This window comes from Gobius niger (assembly GCF_951799975.1).
Source record: "Gobius niger genome assembly, chromosome: 21".
Taxonomy (NCBI): domain Eukaryota; kingdom Metazoa; phylum Chordata; class Actinopteri; order Gobiiformes; family Gobiidae; genus Gobius; species Gobius niger.
In genome coordinates, this window is record NC_136872.1 from 17145785 (window position 1) to 17169938 (window position 24154).

General features: G+C 39.5%; 2 protein-coding genes and 1 long non-coding RNA gene across 3 annotated transcripts; all 3 read right to left on the reverse strand.

The window, feature by feature from the left end:
- Positions 1-1049: 1049 nt before the first annotated feature.
- Positions 1050-23626, reverse strand: LOC306981007 (uncharacterized protein; the record flags this gene model as incomplete). The annotated part of the gene is made up of 11 exons (XM_079580553.1): positions 1050-1505; positions 3695-3721; positions 3800-3929; positions 4012-4120; positions 4194-4297; positions 4433-4605; positions 4683-4755; positions 6156-6283; positions 22732-22936; positions 23019-23077; positions 23494-23626. 11 exons carry the CDS (start codon positions 23624-23626, stop codon positions 1063-1065), a joined length of 1584 nt encoding a protein of 527 aa, XP_079436679.1. The 3' UTR covers positions 1050-1062.
- LOC306980624 (uncharacterized protein) lies at positions 10510-14732 on the reverse strand (the record flags this gene model as incomplete). Its single annotated transcript, XM_079580050.1, has 9 exons — positions 10510-11060; positions 11405-11431; positions 11512-11653; positions 11738-11846; positions 12262-12365; positions 12456-12551; positions 13690-13796; positions 14422-14626; positions 14709-14732. The coding sequence occupies 9 exons, from the start codon at positions 14730-14732 to the stop codon at positions 10510-10512; spliced, it is 1365 nt and encodes a 454-aa protein (XP_079436176.1).
- LOC306980573 lies at positions 18237-18808 on the reverse strand. Its single transcript, XR_013794034.1, has 4 exons — positions 18773-18808; positions 18566-18688; positions 18427-18475; positions 18237-18292 (listed from the first exon to the last, which is right to left on the reverse strand). It is a non-coding gene; the product is annotated as an uncharacterized lncRNA (long non-coding RNA).
- Positions 23627-24154: the final 528 nt, after the last annotated feature.

The window sequence follows — 24154 nt, forward strand, 5'->3', positions numbered from 1 at the left end:
CCAAATCTAACAGCTTCTGGACTGGAGCTTGCACCTTATATGCCAGTGCAACGCCTCATTTGAAAGCTACAAACTGATCTTGTTGCCGTGCTGTTTTTGTAACTCTTTTGTTGCCTGTTTGTTGCTTTTTTGTCACTTTTTCAGCACTTTTTTGTCATTTTTTCATATTTTTTCTTGGCCTGTTTTTGATGTGTTTTTTTTCCAAGCAGCTTTTTCGATGTGGGTGTTGCCGTACTGCATAAAAAGTGCTTGGTTCAGGTGGGGGTTTGGGGTTAATAAGAACATTTTTGATCATCTTATGTTCACACATTTTGGCTGCACTATTTGTTGTGAATTGAGTGAATGTCCTGTTCTCGCCCCGTCGTCTGTTCAGTGGCTTCAGTAAATATTCATAATCTGTAATTGTACGTTATATTCAGGTCTGATACTGAAAATTTTCTAATTATTGTGTTCTATGTTATACAAAAAGCTACATTAATGGCTTGTATAGAGATAATAAATGATATTTCCCTTTGACCAAAATCTTTATGTTTAAAAAACGGGGTTGAGAAAATAGAAATCACGTCTGAATACACTGTAATGACCACATAACCAATAATGACAAACATTTAACATTTATTTTGACTTTTTATTGCTTTGGAATACTGAAATGTGGAACTTAAAAGCTAATGCATTTAACTTGACAAAAGTACAGTGTGAGTAATGTTAGGCCTCTGTTTAAATACAAATGTGTATATTTCTTTTTTTTGCAAACAATGTTAATAATATGGTGTGTGTTAGTAGCCTATAATAAAATAAAGGGGAGAAATGCCCTGTGTGTTTATTGGGACAAGCAGAGAAGTGAGAACAGCTTCATAAAAACAAAATTAAACTTTCACTATACTGTAATGTCTTTGTACTTTAAACCAAACTACAATGAAGTATAAAAACAATATTACAAACATTATCAATCAGCAATATATTTTGTACCATTTGCTTATAGAAAAATGGCTTTCGCATAGAGCTAGTAGCATATAAACTATTGACTAACTGGGTAACAAAATGAACTCCACATGGCACAGCTCAAATGTGGATGTATGGAAAGGCGCTGCCTGTGAAAGCGCACTTGGTGAAAGAGTAAATATGACTCTTTTTGGTCACGTTGTAAAAAGACAAAAGCCCCTGTTCATAATCCAAAAACACGGCCACATTCTGAGGCCTGTCTTTCAGCTGTAAGCAGACAGGGGGCGCTGTGTGGGCTGCACGTTTATCCCCCTCATAATGGGCTATGGCCCTGTACCCGTGGTCTGTGCTCAGAGTCAGCACGTGCTCAGCTTTAGCCGATGCTACACCCAAAGCCCAGCCGCTCTCGCCCTCCACCTGCACCTTCCAGTAGGCCCTCCCGGAGGTGAACCCCGCCCTCGCCTTGGAGAACTGCCAGCTCCGTCCGCCATCTTGCATTTCCTTTTCATTGTGAAGCGCTGTCAGCCAATGGGGAGCGCCGCTTGGGGCAAATTCAACATCAGCTGCAGCAGAGAGAGAGAGAGAGAGAGAGAGAGAGAGAGAGAGAGAGAGAGAGAGAGAGAAGACAGGAATATAAAAAAATAATGCAATTGTCCTATATAGATGTGTTGAGGACTTTTAACCCACAGATGTTTTCACCATGATCAATTATGATTGAATTTTCCAGGGAATACCAAGGCAGGTATTATTGACGATTCCAATACAATTCCAATAAATTCATTTGTTGTAAATTATGAAAGCCATATTTGTGATGGTTACAAACTATAGTCATTTTCATTGGAGCAACATAACAAAACAGAATTGGGCAGAACGTACGATTGTGAATAGGGCTGCACAATAAGTCTTCATCTGACTGAGATCGACACTTTTTTTTTTGCAAACTCAAAAACAAACAATGCATTGAACTTACAAATGTGTAAAAGTTCAGTTTTAGGTAAACATTTACTAACATAGTTCAATTTAAAGATTGTTTTGGTCCGGATAGTCTTTCTTTAAGTCTTGTTTTGACACAATTTGCTGAAAAACTAAACTAGTTATTAAAGTTTTGTGTTTGATTAGAATGGAACATATAGTGCTGAAATAGTGAAATTAAATATCACAAAAACATTGTTATTGCACAGCTGTATCGCATATCACAAGTTACTTCAATATTGTTCAGCCCTTAGTTGAGTTGCTGCAAGGCAGTAAGGACCCCCTCATAATATATTTCTCGTTCCAAGTACCACTATTTCAAGACCAAATGAATAAACAGGTCTTAAAGATTTCTAATAGATTTACAAAATGTTACTAAATTCTGTCAAAACTAGAAATCATCTGGCTGGTGAGATTCTCCCAGAAAGACATTGTTGTTGTACAGAGAATGCAAACCTACTCTTTGGAAACCGAAAATATAGCAGGAGGAGGAGGAGGATATGAGGAGGAGAAAGAGGGGGAAATATCATCTTTGGATGTTAATATTCCCCCAAAAATGGCAGTATCAAGGCAACAAATCATTTACAGAAAACCCACGCATCAATAAATCCTATGTGCGTCAGAACGTTCCATTGCGAACAAATGACCGGTTGCCACGACTTTGTTTGAAAGTCTCACTGCAGACGAGGAAAACAAAATCAAAGAGGAAAGACGTATCACTCAAGCACTCAGGCATTGCCAATATTCCAAATGGGCCATAAAACGAGCAGCCAGAAGGTCAAACACAAACAAAAGATATGGAAACAAACGAGAAACAACCCGGGAAGACAGACGCAAAAAACAGAAACACGACCAAACAGAAGAGGAGTTACAAAGCCGATACAAAGGGCTTAAAAAACACAAAAGCATGTATTGGTAAAACAGGACGAACTTTCAACACGCGCAAAGGGGAACATCAAAAGGAGTGCGGGAAGGAAACAGCGGGACGACTAACCGGATCCACAAAACGAAAGGTCACACGGGAGAACTTCAGACCACTGCACAAGAGACATGTGGACAGGGACAGGGTGTAGATCGCGGGGACAGAAGAATATAAATACAATCGCAAGATCCGGGAGGCTATTGAGATCAGGAAGCATGGCGCCGGGCGTGGCCGCCTGACAAGATGCCTGGGAACAACAGCTGATGAGAGACGGTAGTGTATTAAGGGAACAGGCCACCATTTTTACATACTGAGATATGTTCTTACCTGAGCTTAGACGAGTTACCTGTCTGGTCTTCACTACGTGGACGTCGAAGTGCTCCTAAGGTGTTAATGCGCCTTACAATATAGTACCCCTTTTTATCCGCTTAGAAAATCGCCATGTTTTATTTTGTGTAACTTTGCTTGGATCGTGCAACTACTCACGTAACCGTATTTAAATAGGGAAAACGTGGAAGAGCTTGGTCGCTTCTAACTTCACCCCCGTTTGGCCACATAGGGGAGAGGAGAAGAGGTGAAATGTTACCAACAGCTTTGGTCTTTTTGCGTGACTGAGCGCACGCGTAAAGTCCAGACAGGTACGCATCAACTCGTCTATGCTAATTTAAGAACATATCTCAGTATGTAAAAATGGTGGCCTATTCCTTTAACAACTTTATTACACAGTACCTGATGTCTTTCTCGAAGAACCCCCATTTAGTAGCAAGAAAACATAACGAATATAAAAAACATAGAAATCATCTCACTTAAATGCATTGTTAAATCACAAAAATGAAGGAAATCAAGTCATGTGCCAACCTGCAAATGATGAAACTCTCTTCAGATCTGCAAAAAAGGCAGAAAAAGAATCACTTTACAAATGTTTTTAACCATGTGGATGCATCACAAGTGAAAACTACTCACCCCTGGCAGAAAGCTGGTCCAGTTCCTGCTGAATTTGGTTCATCATGGTGGAAATGGTCGTTTGCAGAGGCCCAAAGTCAAAAGGCGAGCTGAGTGTGTAGTCTTCGGATATCATTGTATGTGGAGCCATCTGTGTGGGCCAAGTCATTAACCAAACTTTTCTTTTTTTCAACCACTTTTCTGATTATAAAGAAAGAATCAGAGTTGCTCACATCTTCGTCTGCACCGAAGTCCACTTCATACAAGGCATCCTCAAGTTTCTCGATTTCTCCCCGAATCTTCCCGATTAAAGAGTCGGCTTCACGCTTCAGCGACGCTCTCCTATGAAGTCAAAAGCTCCATCAAAAAAACAAAATGACGCTTTTTTTTTAAGAATTGTTAAAGCTTGGCTGACCTGACTTCCAGAGACTTCAGTTCTCTGTCTCGAGCCTCTTCCACGATTCCAATCACCTCTGCAAACACACGATGGATTTCTTTCCAGTCCTCGTCCAAACTGGCCTGAGAGAAGAAACAAAAAACTTCAATTGCCCCAAAAAATATTTATATATGAATGAAAACAGGGCTGCGCAACATGAGGAATTTTAACAAAAACAATTTTCAAGACAAGACTCACATAACATTGCTCCTTCTCACCTTGCTGGCTTTCAAACATGACCTGACCTCAGACATTTTTCGCTCTCGTGACTGAATGCCTGCTCTTATTAGATCTTCTGTGAGCTGCTTCTTTCTAAAGGAGAAATCAAGCGCTCGTCTGGCTTTAGCGCCATCTCCTGTAGGCGGACGGGACTGCTGGGGGGTTTCGAAACCTGACAAGATGCGTTTGCTTAAGACAAGTTTAAAACCCAAGAATTTTACAATCTTCGTTTGTAAATTGAATCCATACTTGACTTGTTCTCCTTCTCCAATGAAGCTCCTCTGGTGTCGGGGGTTGACTGCGGCACTGGCTTCAGAGAAGGCTGGAAAAGGAAGACAATATATTGCTTTTATTGTGTCTCCTGTCTTCTGCGTCTGACCCATTCTGTGTCCAGCGCTTGGCAGGAGCAGTGGGCCTAAGATGATGGTCAGGAGGACCTCGCTGAGGGATAAGCTGACGGAGTATGTTATTGAAAAAGTTGAAACCGCAGAGCCCATCGGAGGTTCACTAAATTTACTGTAATGAAACCTTGGAAACACTAAGGAAGGAAACTAAGGCTGCACAATATGATAAAAATGTGACAAAATAACAACAATAGAAAGAGAAGAAGAAAGTAAAGAGAGTTGAAGTCTGAAGCAAGGGTGTTGATTCAGTACAAGCATGTGCACACAGAGAACACAGAGCACCATCGAGGCCGCAGTGTTCTGCCCAAGGACAGGATCAGGGAATACTTATACTCAGGTCACAAGTGCTGACACAAAGATAAATGAGTATATGAGGTTGACAGTATATCTGCCTACAGGAGGAGCCTAACCCTGAAGTGGCGAACCTTGAAGTACATCACAGCTGGAGTAGGAAAACAAGTTTAGACAGATAGGGACTTAGCTGACAGGAGAGGAGGAAACACATCAAAGTGCACAGTATGTTTAAAGGGGCTAGATGCATATTAGCCATTTTATACTCACTACTGCCTCCTCAGGTCATACATGTAACTGCAGCTTCTATGTTAAGCTCGTGCATGACGGCACTTCGGACCCGAATGAACACCTTTTCGAGTGACAGTGCAGGATTTTAGAGGCAGTTGTGGTGAACAGGTCTGAGCTCATTCTACACATTAGGACATTGTTGAAACATGTAGGGGGAGGAACATACTTAATTTCAACATTTTTAAACTCCGTACAGTCCCTTTAAAAACCCATGTTCAGCCATCTTAAATTTCAACGGCACCCAGATTAGGATTGAGCACTGCTGGTAAAATAATGATAGCTTTTGTTACTCTTATTCTTACAGGCGACTTATTCTTAGGAAATGGAAGGACAAATCTCCACATTGGAGCAAATGTGCTACTCTATACAGGGCAATATGCAAATAATTGATACTGTGTGGCAACCAGTCCTCCAACCTATCGAAGAAATGGACTCTGATGTCATGACTCCATAATTGTAAAGACAGGCCTCTTTTTATTCAAATGTCTCTCTCTTTTTTTGTTCTTTTTTCTGTCTTTTTTTGTATGTCATGTACAATATTTTCACTGTTCATGATGCTCTGGTGCTGTGGGTTGGCGGGTGGGACTGAGGGTTGTTCTTTTGTTCTGTTTACTGTTTGTTAAAAGGGAAAATCAATAAAAATCTGCTCACTGCTACATGGGATTGAGAGTAATATAATTTTAATCCGACAATGGACAATCAAATGATCTTCCTCTTTTATCTAAAATTCGCTTACCTTTGGCCGTGTCATGGGAGGTTTCTCCTTCTGAACTGATAATGGATTAGCCTGAATCTTCCTCAATTCCTCCACCGTAGAATCCCAGCTAGTCTTGGTGGAAGGGTTGGTGTTAAAGTTTGGGGTTGCTGCAAATCAAAGCCACATGTTCATCGTGTGCAGACAACAAGACAAGACGGGATTCGTTCTCAGTGTAGCTTAAGCTCTGGCAGGTTTCGGTTTGACAGGTTTGGGTGATATTACATGTGAAGTAACGTTAATATGATTAGGACAAACTTTTCTCCTTGGTGAAGCACTGAATTGTTCGACGGATAAACTAATCTCTTTCCAACTTCTTCTAATGAAACTGAGGCGATGAAGCCGTAGAGAAACCACAGAGAATGCTGATCTAAATATGTAGTATCGTGCTGTGCTCAATATATCGTATCGGCAATATATCTTTATGTGACACTACGCGTATCATATCGAGGCACCTGTATTGTCTAACCATACTCTTTATTCAGAACATATCACAACAAAAGGCTTAACTGCACACTGAGCTTATTCAGCACAATAAAAACCTCCATTTTGTGCACCTATAAGATCATTTTTTTCTTACAATTCTATATCTTGTATTATGAGCACTAGACTTGAATTGCGATACGTATCATATAGTGAAGTTGTTGGCAACACACATCCCTAATGCAGTATGTTCCCGTCTGATAAAAGGCATTACACACAATTAGTTCCAAATGAGACAAACAGCCACTCACTGTTGCTCACACTGCGGAGCTCCTCTCGTGGTTTTGCTGGTGTAGCCTCATTCTTTTTCGGGGCAGATGAGTTCAATAAGTCCTGTAGGTTTTCAGGTATTCCCAGGCCTTTCGGAGTGCAGCCCATTTTCCCCTGGTGGATCCTCAAGCCCTGGTAACTGGTGACTTTGGACCAGCCGCAGTGACAAGACCGGAGCGTTCCTTGTGTCTACAAAGAAAGACAGATATTGTCATTGTCTCTTAAGAAGCCAGAAAAGGCCTGATCGTTTGGACATTAAGGCCTCTCACTCTGTCAGTCTTTCTCACTGGATCACATAGTTGTCTAAAGTGAAGTGCAATACGTCTTAAAATGGGCAATATTACCTCTGCAGCCGGCTCATAGCTGTGCTTTGGGGGGTCATATTCTGGCGTAACAGTCGCTGCAAAACAGTTTGGATAGATTAAGACTATAAATAATGTACAATAAGGACAAAGTCTCAACAGAAAACATAAGCCACTTACCGTAGGTCTCCTTTTTGATTAGAGGAGGTGTGTAGGGTACAGCAGGTTGAGAGTAGGATGAGTCGGATGAGTAGATCTCTTTTTTGACCGGAGTAGGAGTGTAGGCCACAGCAGGTTGAGAGTAGGATGAGTCGTATGAGAGAGGGCTGTATTGGTTATACACACTCTGGGGTATACTGAGACCCTTCGGGGTGCATCCCATTTTGCCCTGGTGGATCCTCAGTCCCTGGTAAGACGTGACTTTGGACCAGCCGCAGGAGCAGGTCTGGTGGCTTTTAGACATGCTGAGTGTCTGTGAGGGACGAGAATATGGTTTTATGACACTACAGCTCGTGCTCATGTGAAGGAGCGTAAAGTGTTGGCCCTGCGATTAAGTGGAAGACGATGGAGATTTGTTTTTCAAAGTCTTTACTATTTTGGGACAAATTATACAATCTAATTTAATTTCAATACAATAAAAAATAAAATATAGAAATAAGAGCAGTAGCCTATTAAAAAATAAATGAAAAATAGATACTTTTTGCTGCACAACCTTTCACTTTTAAATTACTTATGAAGTTTACTCAGGTAACAGGTCTGCAATCTTCTTCGTCTGAATTATTTGTTGGAAAATCATAAATGTTTTTGTTTTAATGTGTGTTCTTGCCTATTTCAACCTCTTACCACCCGCCTTAACCGAGCACATTTTCTCCAGTTCGGCTTTACCCAAAACTAAAAGCTTCTCGATTGAAGCTTACAGCATATCAGCCAGTATAAATGGATCTATTTCCCTGCGCTGTTGTTCTTTTCCATCGCTTTTTTGTTCACATTTTGTTGCTCTTTTGTGGCTTTACTGTTACATCTTCGTTTTTGTCTCATTTTTGTCACGCATTGGTCTCCATCACCATAATTTTTGTCACTTTTTGTTGCTCTTTTATGACTTTTCTGTTGCATTGTCTGTCTCTTTTTAGTCAAATTTGTGTTGCTTCCTCATTTTCTTCTCGATTTGTCCATATTTTGACGCTTTTTTCACAAAGCTATTAGATTTGGGTAAAGCTGAACTGTAGAGCACGTGCGCGGTTCAGGTAGGGGTTATGGTACAGTAGCGTCTTTTGGGACTGCGCAACAGAAAAGCTTTACGTATTCAACTGTAAAAGAAATTATAATTGTACCGTAATCGTCTGCTTGTTTTCGAAAGCATAAAAATGAATCTTTAAAAAAATAATAGTAATAAAAATACCCGGTTTGGCCTCACATAATCTCACAATGACATCCTTTGAAACACCGTAAAGTTCCGTAGCAATTTTTTGGGCAGCTGCCTTTTTACGATGCTGTGGGTCGTAGGTGACGGAAATCTTCTTAAAAAACGTAGCCTAATAATTGTAATAAATTGTAAAAAAAAAAAAAAAAAAAAAAAAAAATGTATCTTTAAGTAGGCCTATGGGTTAATCAGAAAAGTGAAAACCACGAGGCTAAACGTGCAGGGAAAAGATAAAAGCACGTATGAAAGGAGGGAGCAGCATCTTACCGTTGTGCGCGCGCCTTCTGTCTCCTCTGCGCCGGGTCTGCAGCTCCTTTAGGCGCTCGTTTGTTTCACTTTTGTTTTCCTGCTCCTTTCTCTGCTGACGCAAACACCCACTACTCAGCAGTGGAGGACGTACACTTTTCCCCCCCCCACTTTGGTAAAAAGTACAGGTACAGGCGAAACAAATGTACTTACGGTAACCACAGAATGGGGTCACATTTACTCAAGTAAATGTCAGTACGTGTACTTGAGTAAATGTGCTACTTTTTAAGCTCCTACTAAAATCGTTTTAAAGTAAGGCACTCTTACTTGAGTAAATGTTTTGGCTTCTCAACCCAACTCTGCTTAAGTAATAGTATCAGACTGAAATTCAAAAAGGTATCGTCTTTCAAATGTATTTTATAAGTAAAAAGTAACACAGATCTTTTAACATTGAAAAGTTAAATCATCTATTTACATTTTTTTTTTTTTAAAGAATTGTGATGTTATTAAACCAGCGCTCTAAACCAGGTCAAAAACCCTGAATGAGCAACTGGTGTTACAGACCAGTAGTTCCTGGGTTGGGACTGGGACCCCAAAGTGGATCATGGAACAACTTTCAGTGAGTCCAAGCCATCTGCAACATTTATCTGCTGAAAAAGTACTTGAGTCTGTTCAAATGACTGATGCTGAGTAGTTTTTAGACCACAACTGCAGTTTAGTTCATTTATTCAACAATAATACAGTCTTTTAACAGATTCAATATGAAAAGTGCATTATGGGTTTCAATAAATACTCATTTGATAAAATTATATTCTAGAGTGATGGTGGGTAACAAAACCTTACCACTTCAGAACTATTTAGACTTATTTTTATTCTAATTATTCTAATGTTTCTGATCATTAAAACTTTAGTGTAGCTTTAGAAGCTCAGTCTGTTCTGTACCATGGGGAAAATACATACTTTAAACCACAATTGAAATTACTTTTACTCCCATAAAGGGTCTAGAATATAGTGAAGTAAATGTATTACCAGAAGTATTACTAAAAGAAAGTAAAATGTAAGTAAAATGTGTATTTTTTTCTTGCATTTGTACCTTTTACTTAGTTACTTTCCAGAACTGAAGTCAGGACAAAGAGTGAATAAAAAGACACACTTTAGCCAACACAAATGTTTTTATTCTTTTCATATCTAACAACCCCTTTCCCCAACAAACTGAAAGTGTGTTTTACATGTTTCTGTAAAGCTGTCATAATCTTTAGATTAACATTAAATTCTCAAACATATTCACAAGTATTTGTAATGATCTTCTCCCTTTTGAAATCGCTCACTATGTCCATTTATTGTTACTATTTGATACTATAAAAGGCATAATATTCTTGAGTATAGAGTATTCTTGAAATAACCATGAACTTAAAAAACAATGTATTTAAAGCCATATCCTGCCAAATATGTAAAATACACCATTTTCAAATATGTCAATAATAAAAACCACTCAAGTCAAGCTAAGAGTGTAAATCAGCTTTGTCTCTATTATATATACTGTATATAAATATAGCTGCACTATTGTCACTATTTATTTACTATAACATGCACAAAATATACAGTAAGAACAATGCTAGTTTTGTACAGCAGTGATGACGAGGGGCTCTGAGTTTTTACCGTTTTCTTTCAAATGTGGGCTGAAATACGGGAAGATACTGTCGTTGAAGCTGCACTTGGTGAAAGAGTAAATATGACTCTGGTTGGTCACGTCGTAGAAAGACACCAGCCCTTCCTCAAAATCCAAAAACACCCCGACTTTCTGAGGCTTCTCCTTCAGCTTCAAACAGACAGGGGGCGCTGCAAGGGCCGCATAATTCTCCCCTTGATAATGAGTTATCGCCCAGTAGCCTTTGTCCGGGCTCAGGGTCAGCTTGCCCTTGCGGTTTGCTTTAGCCGACGCTACGCCCAGGTCCCAGCCCGTCTTACCTCCCACCTGCACCTCCCAGTAGGCCCTCCCCGACCTGAACTCATTGGCTCCTAAGATGCTGCCGAACATGTCAAACCTCCCCACAGCCAGGGGAAGCTGCTGCTGCTGTTGAATCTGGCCGCCATCTTGGACTTTCTTTCCATCTTTGGAGATAATGAGGCACTGGTGAGCGGTGGTCGGGTCAAGCTTCACGTCCACTGCAGACATAAGAATGCAGAACTTTTACACTTTGAGCAATTGTTATTATACTTTCAGTTTGCATCAATGATCCTCTACTAAGTTCTGTGTGTTGCAGGTGATTGTCACAGACCTTTTAAAGCACAGATCTAATAAAACAGTAGATTGGACATTGCCATGGAAATCAATTGGAATCAATGTGGAGCTTTGGTGGCCAAACTGTGAATATGCATTCTACTATAAAACTCGTCCATCTTCTTCCAGTTTTTCTGGGTTCAAGTTACGGAGGCAGCAGTCTGAGCAGAGAAGCCTAGAAGGGCCCATTCTCAGCTGAGAGACAGTCCCTCCAGCGTGTTTAACATACCTGCAAATGCTGGAGCTCTTTGAAGTTCTGAAAAAGCATAAATACATGACATTTCATCAGTGTTTAAAATGAAAGCTTTTAGATTTTCCTTTGCCTTTCTCACTAACCTAGAGCTGCAAGTTTCTCTAGTTCTTCTTGAATTTGCTCCATCATGGCAGAAACCGTCTGCTGAAGTGTCCCAAAAGAGAAAGACGTGTCAACAGTCCATTTACTGGAGTCTTTTATTTTTAGTTTTGAGAGAGGGTTAACCTGAGGACGACAAATACAAATATACATCACAGATATGAATATATTCTGCATAACCAATCTTTCTGTTGACTAGCAGTTACTCACATCTAAGTCTGCAGCAGTGTCCACTTCATTTATGGCTTGTTCAAGCTTCTTAATGTCCTCCTGTATTTTCTTGATTATACTTTGGGAATCTCTTTCCAGTTTGTCCTTCCTACAAAACAGCATACAGGAAAATTGCACATGTGCTGATATAAACACACAATTCACAATGGAGTCAATATAAGCTTGTCAGTCACAATGTCAGTCCTTTATCTTAAAGGTCTCTCTCCTCGGCGTCTCAGCGTTCTCGTTTACGTTGTACCTCTCACCGACCCGCCCACTTTTCACTACTTTCTCATTTCTAAAGTATGAGCTTATATCTCCTCTGAAGCCCCAAACACAGCCATTGTCTCAACGTTCACCTTCTATCTTCATCTTTGTTGTTTAATAAAGTTTATTTAACTCTATTTTGAGGGATTAGTCCTTGTTAGTGAACTGAATAAACGCAAGGCTATGTTGAGAGTGCTAGTGTTAATCTTAAAGCACTGAGTATGAACCCATTAAGTTTTGCTAAAAGCTCTGCTGACCTGTTTTCAAGAGGCTGACGCGCTCTCTGTCGCGCCTTCTTCACACATCGAATCACATCTGAAAACAGATTGTTGATCTCCAGCAACTCCTGGTCCAAACAGCCCTATAGAGTGTAAAAGATACAAAAGATAAACTTTCTTTTTTTTCTTTACATATAATGAAAGCACTAAATAACATTATTTTTATAACTTACCTCGCAGGCCTCGACACAGGACTTGATCTCCGACAGCTTTTGCTCTCTGGATTTAATTTTTTGTTGCAATTCTGCTTTAATCTTATCTTGCTGAAGCTTGAAATAAAAAATAAAACCGGGGGCAGATCATGTAATCATGAATGTCTGAGTGCATGCAAGATGAAAAACACAAACAAACTAAATGTTTTAAAATCTTTAGCAATGTATTGACTTTGCAATTTCTGTTTCAAGGTTCAGCTGACGGTGCACATTAACAGGACCATAAAGAGAGAGAACATTAAAACATGAAATGCTCAGCTGAGGCAAGAATTACAGGATATTTTTGGACTGGTTTGACGGATTGGGGGACACTAATCACCACTCTTATTAAACACAATTGTATCAGCTTTCAGGTTTTCAGGTTTAGGACCTTCAATCAAGAGCGTTACATTGTAATAAAAGTTGCTGACGTCAATCCTCATTTCTTTTGTTAATATTATGCAAAGCAAAGTTTAAAAGTTAATGGCTCGGATCGACAAAGCAGCTCAACTGGATAGACAATCAGATCCTCCAACTTTATCTAAACTAAGCCTTACCTGCTTCTCTTTGATAGAAAAAACAAGAGCTCTTCTGGTTTTGGTGTCAACTCCTGTAGACGGACGCGACTGCTGGGGGGTTTCAAAGCCTGACAAGATGTTTTAGATTAAAAAGAGTTTATACCCAAGAATTTCAAAATAAGTGTTTTGAAAATTAATCCATACATGACTTGTTCTCCCTATAGAAATGAGCTTCTGTGGCGTCAGGGGTTGACCTCGATGTTGGCTTTAGAGCAGGCTGGAAAAGGAAGAAATTACTTTTATTATATTTAATGTTTTGTGCATTTGACCCATTGTGCAACCAGTGCCTGAAAGGAGCAGTGGACCTACAGTAAAATGATGGTCAGGAGAACATAATCTTACAGTGTATGTTATTGATAAACTTCCGAGTGGAAGGTAAGGTGTGTTCAGATAGCTAGACCCAACAAGAATGAAAAAATATTATAATAGAACCAAAACACAGCTGAATTTGAAGGCGTTGGTGATGGCATTTCAGCTAATATTGCGATATACTGTATTGTGCTGCCCCAAATGGAAATGAAAATCAAGCCTGACACTTTTTTGCTGTGAAGAAAATCAATGCCTAATGTGTAACATTTACTTAGGAGAGTGAGTATGCTGATAAATATACATCATAGCCTGTATTAAAGTAAGACTACCTTCTGAACAGGACTACTAAACAGATTCTGCTGAATTGTCCTCAAATCCTCCAACTCAGTGTCCCACCTCATCTTGGCGGAAGCTTGATAATCATATTCTGGGGTTGCTGAAAAAAATCAAAGATTAGCACATTCAGTCACAAATTCATAATGTGGAGCAAATTAGTTCAATGTGACACAAACAATAACAAGCTGCTTTCGGTTCCAAACTGATGAGAGCTTTATCTGAATGTCCTGCTGAAATAACAACAGATAAAAGGCTCAAAACTGCTTTACACCTAATTACAATAACATAGCTCACCATTTCTCCAGGAAAAAATAAGTTTTTTATAAATTTAGAATAAGCCTTTATTGTGAATGAAAAGAAAAGTAATCTGGAGTAAAAGTAATATTTCTGTGTGATCAGATGTTTAAAAAGAGCCTTGTAGTTGGCTCTACAACAGGTTAAAATCAGCTAAATCCCATTATAGAGAATCCGACTAAAGCTCTATTACACCCAGAAGTAGAGCAATGACATCATCACTTTACAAACGTACCAGGATATAGTTTAAAGAAGATCAGACTGGATTTGATCTCAATGTGGCTTTAACTAAGTCAAGCTTAGATTTGGTATATGTGGGCAACAACAATGATTTGGCAATGCTTTCAAGTATTATCTGTTGATTGATTTCCAAATCTGAATAAAACTTCATTACACACAATTAGCTCCAAATAAGAAAAACAGCCACTCACTGTCGTTCACACTGCTGAGCTCCTCTCGTGGTTTTGCAGGAGTGGCCTCACTTTTTGGGGCTGATGAGTTGAATAAGTCCTGTAGGTTTTCAGGTATTCCCAGGCCTTTCGGAGTGCAGCCCATTTTCCCCTGGTGGATCCTTAAGCCCTGGTAACTGGTGACTTTGGACCAGCCGCAGTGACAAGACCGGAACTTTACCTCTGTCTACAAATCAGACAGCAATTCTCCTTTACATATGTACGTGCAAAATGTTAGAAAAAGTAAAGAGCATTATGAGTTGCCTTACCTCTGCTCTCGGCTCATAGCCCATCTTGGTGGAGGGCTGAGGGTCATATTTTGGGCTTGCTGCAAAACAAAAATGAATACAAGGTGCATAGGTGGATTTATTTTATTATAATATTCTAATACACTGTTTTGTTGTGATTTTCCAATTTGAATAGATTGTTTTATAGTGACTGATTTCCACATTTAATACAGCTCTGTGCCCAAACACAGACAGCCTTTCCTATCCCGCTCCTCCTATTGGTCAGCCTCTGTCTAGCTCTGAGTGACTGACAGGTGGATTTGAACACATGTGAACTCTCAAAGGATGAAGAAAACTTTAGTTAAAGTAATATAAAACTGTACCACACATGGCAATTGTGATTTGTTTTGTATTATTTAGACCCAGTCTGGAAGGTTGAGGGCCCAGTTCAGAATATAAATGATGCCCTGGGGTTAATCATGGAAAATTGAGAACAAAACACAAACCACTTAGCATAGATCTCCTTTTTCACTGGAGGGGATGTGTAGGATACTTTACTGCGCAGTAATCTTCACTTTACTGTGCGGATGCCAAATTACTCCTGGTATTATTACGCCTTACAATATAGTCCCCCCTTTTATCTGCGTAGAAAATCCACATTGTTTAATTTTGTGTAATTATACTTTGTAGTGGAACACTTCACGTAACCATATTTAAATAGGGAAAACGTGGAAGAGCTTGGTAGCTTCTATCTTGACCTGTTTTGGAACTATATTGGAGAGCGGGAGAGGCTAAATGCTAATGCCATATGCGCTGTGTTTACGTGACTGAAGGCACGGGTGAAGACCAGACAGGTCCTAAAGAACTCGTCAAAGCTAAGGTAAGAACATATCTCAGTATGTAAAAACGGTGGCCTATTCCTTTAAGTGTTCAAATGGACAGAGTATATTAAAATTCTCACTTGACTGGTTTTCCTTTGCAGCACCCACACTCTGCTGCTGGTAAATAAAGAGCAGCACAAAGGCGATAAGTCAAAAAATGTATAAGCCTTATAAGGGTCTATTAGTAAAAAGGCCATTACCTGCAGTGCCCCGTCAGACAAACTGGAGCCTGGCTTTTCCATTGGGGGTGTATTATTTGCTCCAGTTGTTTGAGCTTTTGGAGGTTCAGTTTTTGTCATCTGAAGCTAAATACATGAAGGTGAAAAGACATTGTTAGTCTCTAATTGGTTATAACTTTACGAATATGAAAGATTATGAAGATTATTAACCTGCTGTGCACCCGTCGACCAACTACACACACTCTGGCTTTGCTTATTGCCAAACATGCCAAAGTTTGGTAACGTGGTTCCAAAGTCTGTGAATAAATGATTCAGAATTTAATGTCACGCTTCAATTAATTTCATTCTGTAAAGACAATTTTTGTGCTACTTTTTTTTCTTAAAGAGGGGGTATTATGCTTTTTTCAGCCACATAGCACCAGTCTATAGGACACTACAATGATGACGAAACCTTCTGTTGGTCTGTCAATGCAGTAAATTAGAATAACTGCCTTGTATAAAATTGCTCTTTCAAAATGGCGTTAGCAAATGACTTGAAATAGGCCCCTGTCTCTTTAAGAACCTCTGACCCTTTCCGACACGCCCCCTCCACACGCTGTCTGTGGCATCACAACAACACTCCGCTCGTTGTCTCAAGTATTGAAACTACGATCGGTGCATTTTAATTTTTATTGTTGGAAAGGACCTACTGTTTATCACTTTGTGAACAATGGCCACACAGGATATTATTTGGAAACAAACCTTCCACACCGGACGCTTGGAAGGGGCTCTTGCCTGAAAAATAACTGCTGTTTGGAGGCTATCTCTTTGCATCTGCCATGCCCTATGGATCTCTAACTATACCCCCATGGACGACACCAGGATCTGCAGGAGCCCATACGATTCAAAGACGGACATTATCTGTGCAAGTGGACAATGGTTTTTCGAGGTTACCCGTTAGCTTGTTATAATCGACTACAGCTCATTGTTGATGAAAAGTCTGTAATAAACCACACATGTGTAAAGCCAGGCTCATTGTGTGATCATCGTAAAGGCTGCTTCGAGTAGTTGCCTGCTTTATTGACGTTATTTGTGCATAATATGCTGCCTGTTTTCAATGAATGTTGTGAAGGTGAAGGTTGTTAGCTTGTCGCGGCTAATAGTGCCTTAGCTCCGAGAGAAACCACTCGGCTACGACTCACTGTAGATGAAATGTGAGCAATAAACTACACAATCAACAAGCCAGGCTCCGTGTGTGATCATCATAAAGGCTGCTTCAAGCAGTTGCCTGTTTTAGTGACGTTTTCAATGCATAATATGCTTGTATTCAGTGAATTTTCCCGTTAGCTTGTCGCGGCTAGCTTGTTAGCTCCGGGAGAAAACCACTCGGCTATGACCCATTGTAGATGAAATGTGAGCAATAAACTTCCAAATCAACAAGCCAGGCTCCGTGTGTGATCATTGTTAAACGGTTCTTTATGTGTGTGGTGGTTTTATTGACTTTATTTGTGCATATTTCTCGTTTTCACGTGATGACTCGAGGTTTAGCTTAGCATTAGCTTTCTCCGGAGGCTCTGTGCATCATCAAGGCCCAGCGCAGAACCAGACACTGAAATAAGTGTTCTTGTCACCGGTTTTAATCCTGGGTGTTTCGGTAACAGAAACACTGATGTGTGTCTTTGTAAAAGTCTGCTGTGGCTCCGTTTCACAACACATGAAGCTAATCATCCATGATGACTCTGTTTACATCTTAGGGCTAGACACTGCGGGGAGGGGGTTCTGCTGAGGAGCGGTGGTTGGTTACTCGGCTGGTGACGAAAGGTCGGAGGCGTATCCTGGAGGTCGAGGGCGTTTCCTGAAGGAATCAGGCGTTTTATCCCTAAAATGGCTGCCATCAGAGTTTCTACAGATTACTCGAAAATACGTGAATGTGCCAAGGCAACACTTCAGGCATGGTTTTAATGAGGGAATGACTTAATAACATGATGTAAAGCTTGAAAAAGTCGATTTTGCATAATAGGCCCCCTTTAAAGCAACTTACATGGCTGGGTTTCTTCTTTTGTTTCAGTCGCTACATTTGGCCAGTTACTGTTGGCCTGTAATACAACATATTTACATAAAACAGTTTTGAATAAAATAATCAAATATTGCACCTACTAGCAACTACTTTGTACAAATACATGTAGCTTACCTGTGGCGCACTGGTTTGACCAAACATTTGTGTGAGAACAGGCTGAGAAGGCTGTTGTGGACTGGGAAACACTGAAAAAAGAAAAAGAAAAAGATAAATACATTTTATAACAGAATAAATACAATCTACGAAATAAAAGCTATGTTCTAAAATAGTAAATCTAGTTACATTTCCTCCCAAAAGACTTACATGGCTTGTTTTCCTTTTCATTTGTTGCAGATGTGTTGGCCGTGCTGAATGTCGGCTTTGCAAACTAAAATGTAGAGCAATGGATAACTTGTGTACTGATGGAGAAATGTTTCATCTGGTTCAGGCACATTGTTGATTAAAACACTTTTACCTGTTGTGCTCCTGTGAAGTCAGACGTTTGGAGCGGTTGTTGTGCTGAGCCAAAGACTGTGCAAAGGGATGTGTAACTATTACATTTACATGAATTTAGGTGCAATAGGAAAGTGCTGTTTTTTGAGGGCCAAAGATCTGCTAGACAATAAAAATCTTATATATAGTGTAAGATATATAACAATTCTTACGTGGTTTGTTTCCTTGAGCAGCAACAGGATTTGCACCAAAACTCGGCTGCTGATAAATAGAGCAGCACAAAAGTGAAAAGTCATAAATTATAAGCATAATGAAGGTCAGTTAGGAAAAAAACTAAACAAAAGGCATTACCTGCAGTGCCCTGTCAGACACAAGTAAATCTTTCAACAAACTAAAGCCTGGCTTTTCCATTGAAGGTGAATTATTTGCTCCAGTTTTTTGAGCATTTGGAGGTTCACTTTTTGTCATTTGAAGCTGAATCCATAAAGATGAAAACACATTGTTTGTCTCTAATTGCTTATAACTTTATGAATATGGAAGATTATGATGATTATTAACCTGCTGTGCACCGGTCGACCAACTAAACACACTCTGGCCAAACATGCGGGAGTTTGGTAACGTTGTTCCAAAGCCTGTAAATAAATGATTCAGGATTAGATTTCACACTTCTATTCATATTACACAGTAAAGTTTGAACACATACTTATATCCATTGATTCATCTCCGGTGTTTGAAGCGATGTGTTGAGGAGTAAATGACGCAGGTTTTATGAAAGGCTATGGAAAATTATTATAAAATGGCGTAGGTTTGTTAGTTTTGTGACATGAAGAGCCTGCATGTTACGGACATCTTGATATTTTATAGATTACCTCTTGTTTGATGTTGAAATCAAACATTTTCTGAGATGTGGGGCCCGTAAACAAAGATTGTGCTGCAAAAAATATTAAGTTATTATTAGTATGTCGACCACTGTACAACATTAAAGGGACTATGTAGAGTTTAAGGAGTTAAAATAATGTATTTTCCTCCCCCTACATGTTCCAGTCATGTCCTATGTGTAGAATGAGCTCAGACCTGTTCACTACAGCTGCCTCTAAAATCCTGCACTGTCACTCAAAAAGTTGTTACTTCGGGTCTGAATTGCCGTCATGCACAAGCTTAATATAAGAAGGTGCAGTTACACTTATGACCTGAGGTGACAGTCATGAGCATAAAAATGGCAAACTTGCATCTAGCCCCTTTAAAAACTTCTTTAATACTATTGCTACTAAGATCATTAGTAATGTTCAAATCCGGGCTGAAAACAGTTCTATTTTGCTGTTCATATGACAACTGAGAGGATTTTATTTACAATCTTAGCTTTTCATTTTATTTTGTGTTTTACTTTTACACACTCTTCTAACTGTGAGTTATTTTGTGAACAAATTGTGTCCTACAAAATAGGGCTGGGCAAGAAAATCGATTTGAATTAAAAATGGAGTTGATCAAATCGACTCATATTTTCAGAAAATCGATTTTTCTTAGATTTGGATTGGATAATTAAAAATCTTTGTTACTAACGGCATAGTGACTTTTTAGGTTTTACAGTGATTGATTTGCTATTTTAGGGTTTGTGGATGCACTTTATCTAAAAACAATAAATATATTTAAATATATTTACAGTCAGCAGCAGCTATATTGTTTTGTGCAATATCTCTATCTAAAACTCACTGGCGACTTACATTGCTGGATTTCTTGTCTTGTTTCAGTCGCTACGTTTGGCCCGTTTCTGTTGGCCTGTAATTTAAGAAATTTAAAACAAATTTAATAATAATAATAATAATAATGCATCGGTTTTATATAGCGCTTTTCTGGACACTCAAAGACGCTTTACATTGCACTATTCATTCACTCCATACTCGGTGGTGGTAAGCTACTATTGTAGCCATTGCTGCCCTGGGGTAGACTGACGGAAGCGAGGCAACCAGTCTGCGCCATCGGCCCCTCCGACCACCACTCACTCACTCACTCATTACATTCGCTAGGCTTCCTGGTGTTACTAAACGGTCTCCCATCCAAGTACCGAGCCCAAGTACCAGGCCCTTCCCTGCTTAGCTTCCAAGGTCTGACGGGATTGGGCATTGCATAGGCGGTGTGGCCACAAATTTAGAATAATATAATCAAATAAAAGATATTGCACTGAAACTACTCTGCACAAATACATGTATCTACCTGCGGTGCACTGGTTTGACCAAACATTTGTGTGAGAACTGGCTGAGAAGGCTGTCGTGGACTGGGAAACACTGAAAACAAAACATTTTATAAGTACATTTTATTATGAAATGATTAAATAATTAATAGGTTCTAAAATGTAGCTTACATGTGGTGTTTTCCTTTTCATTTGTTGCGGCTGTGTTCGCTGTGGAAGTTTGCCTGCTGGATGTCGGCTTTGCAAACTACAAAATGAAATAAAAGAAATATTTCATCTGGTACAAGCACATTTTTGATTAAACCAAATGTTTTTGATTTTACCTGTTGTGCTCCTACGATGGAATCAAGGGCACTGTGAGTTTTGTTCACGTGGTCAGGAGACTGAAAAGGATAATTTAATTCCTTCTTACCTTATTTTGTATGTGAGACACAAAGTAGGAGTAATATCATTTCAACTAATTCTAGAGATGCACAAAATGAGAAAAAATTGCAAAATTTGATAACCATCTTAAAGCAGAACTAAGTAACTCATGCCCCTAGAGGCCATAAGCGCCACTGCAGGTGTCGTAGCACATTGCGTTTTTTTACTCATTTATTGTCCGTGAGAGTAAATACTATACTGACAGAAAAGACAAAGGGAGATATTGTACATACAACTACACAATGGAGATCATTTTTTTTCACTCAAACTTGGCTGTAAATACTGTTTAAGTGACATTAGCCCGAAGTTAGCTTTGCCCGTTAGCCTGTTAGCTTCTTCTTCGTGATTCCATTAGTGTGTATTGAGGCAATTGCAATTGTGGTTTTCTGGCCAGAGACACCAGGGGGAGATGAAAGACCCCCCAGTCATCCCATTAACACTTGTATTACCCCATGTGATATTATTACGATATTTTACTGAACCTTTACGACATAGTATGTCCTGTCAAGTTAAAACAAAACTCATTTTGTTTTTCTCTCAAATTGTGTTAAAGTAGCACTTAAAAAAATACAAAATCAGGACTGCACCATCACGACAAAGGAAGTCAATTGACAACATTGACTTTTCATTGTAACATTACTATTTCTCACCATGGATTGAGTCTGCCACATGCCTGCAGGGGTTGTTTCGACTTTATTTTCAGTTTCTGGAATGTAAAAAAATGACTTAAAGGAATAGGCCACCGTTTTTACATACTAAGATATGTTCTTACCTCACTTTAGACGTGTTAATATATCCCCGTCTGGTCTTTGTCCGCGCGCTCTGTCACGCACACGGAGCACATACGCAGCCTCTCCCACATGTCACATAGCTCCGAAAAAGCTCACGATAGAAGCTACCAAGCTCTTCCACGTGTTCCCTATTTAAATAAAGTTACGTGAAGTGTTTTCATGCGAAGTATATTTACACAGAAATGTAGCATGTCGATTTTATAAGCAAATAAAAAGGGGGACTATATTGTGAGGCGTAATGATACGAGGAGTAAAACGTCCGCGCAGTAACTCCTAAAGGTTATTGACGGAAGTGAGCGGGGGAAGTCGGGACGTTTTACTCCTCGTATCATTACGCCTCACAATATAGTCCCCCTTTTTATTTGCTTATAAAATCGACATGCTACATTTCTGTGTAAATATACTTCGCATGAAAACACTTCACGTAACTTTATTTAAATAGGGAACACGTGGAAGAGCTTGGTTGCTTCTATCGTGAGCTTTTTCGGAGCTATGTGACATGTGGGAGAGGCTGCGTATGTGCTCCGTTTGCCTGACAGAGCGCACGGACAAAGACCAGACGGGGATATATTAACTCGACTAAAGTGAGCTAAGAACATATCTTAGTATGTAAAAACGGTGGCCTATTCCTTTAACATAACTTATGGATATTTTGGATAAAAGGCTCAAAACTGCTTTACATCTAATTACAATAATATAGCTCACCATTTCTCCAGGAAAAATTCAGATATTTTTAAATTTAAAATAAGCCTTTATTGTGAATGAAAAGAAAATTAAAAGTAATATTTCTGTGTGATCAGATGTTTAAAAAGAGCTTTGTAGTTGGCTCTACAACAGGTTAAAATCAGCTAAATCCCATTATAGAGAATCCAACTAAAGCTCTATTAGACCCAGAAGTAGAGCAATGACATCATCACTTTTAAATTTGAAGAAGATCAGACTGGATTTGATCTCAATGTGGCTTCAACTAAGTCAAGCTTAGATTTGGTATATGTGGGCAACAACAATGATTTGGCAATGCTTTCAAGTATTATCTGTTGATTGATTTCCAAATCTGAATAAAACTTCATTACACACAATTAGCTCCAATTAGCTCCAGATAAACAGCCACTCACTGTCGTTCACACTGCGGAGCTCCTCTCGTGGTTTTGCAGGAGTGGCCTCACTTTTTGGGGCTGATGAGTTGAATAAGTCCTGTAGGTGTTCGGGTATTCCCAGGCCTTTTGGAGTGCAGCCCATTTTCCCCTGGTGGATCCTTAAGCCCTGGTAACTGGTGACTTTGGACCAGCCGCAGTGACAAGACCGGAACTTTACCTCTGTCTACAAATCAGACAGCAATTCTCCTTTACATATGCACGTGCAAAATGTTAGAAAAAGTAAAGAGCATTATGAGTTGCCTTACCTCTGCTCTCGGCTCATAGCCCATCTTGGTGGAGGGCTGAGGGTCATATTTTGGGCTTGCTGCAAAACAAAGATTAATACATTCAAGGTGCATAGGTAGATTTATTTTATTAGAATATTCTAATACACTGTTTTATTGGGATTTTCCAATTTGAATAAATTGTTTTATAGTGACTGATTTCCACATTTAATACAGCTCTGTGCCCAAACACAGACAGCCTTTCCTATCCCGCTCCTCCTATTGGTCAGCCTCTGTCCAGCTCTGAGTGACTGACAGGTGGATTTGAACACATGTGAACTCTCAAAGGATGAAGAAAGCTTTAGTTAAAGTAATATAAAACTGCACCACACATGGCAATTGGGATTTGTTTTGTATTACAAAGACCCAGTCTGGAAGGTTGAGGGCCCAGTTTAGAATATAAATGATGTCCTGGGATTAATCATGGAAAATTGAGAACAAAACACAAGCCACTTACCATGAATCTCCTTTTTGACCGGAGTAGGTGTGTAGGCCACAGCAGGTTGAGTGTAGGATGAATAGGATGAGAGAGGGCTGTATTGGTTATACACACTCTGGGGTATACTGAGACCCTTCGGGGTGCATCCCATTTTGCCCTGGTGGGTCCTCAATCCCTGGTAAGAAGTGACTTTGGACCAGCCGCAACAGGAGCAGGTTTGATGGCTTTTAGACATGCTGCTGAGTGTCTGTGAGGGGTGAGAACATGATTTTATTACACTTTGTGCACACAGGAAAGGGGACAGATGGGGGCGGCGCAGTTTATTGTCAAATGCGTTAATTGGGGCACTCAAATTGACTGACTTTTTGTTGTTTTCCAGTTTAAAAAAAAATGCCACCTCAAATTATGATATTATGCATTATTTGTTGAGAGATTGAAGAGAGAAGTAGAATCTAAATTAGAGCAATGTATCACTTAAGAGAAGATAAGTTAACCCCTTAACTCCCACCTGAACCAAGCACATTTTCTCCAGTTTGGCTTTACCCAAATCTAAAAGCTTCTGGAAAAAAGCTGTGAAAATAGCAACAAAACTGAGACGAAAACAATGATGGAAATGTGAGAAAAAAAAGTGAGAAAACATTGGCAAAAAAGTGACAAAAAGTTGACAAAAAAATGCCAA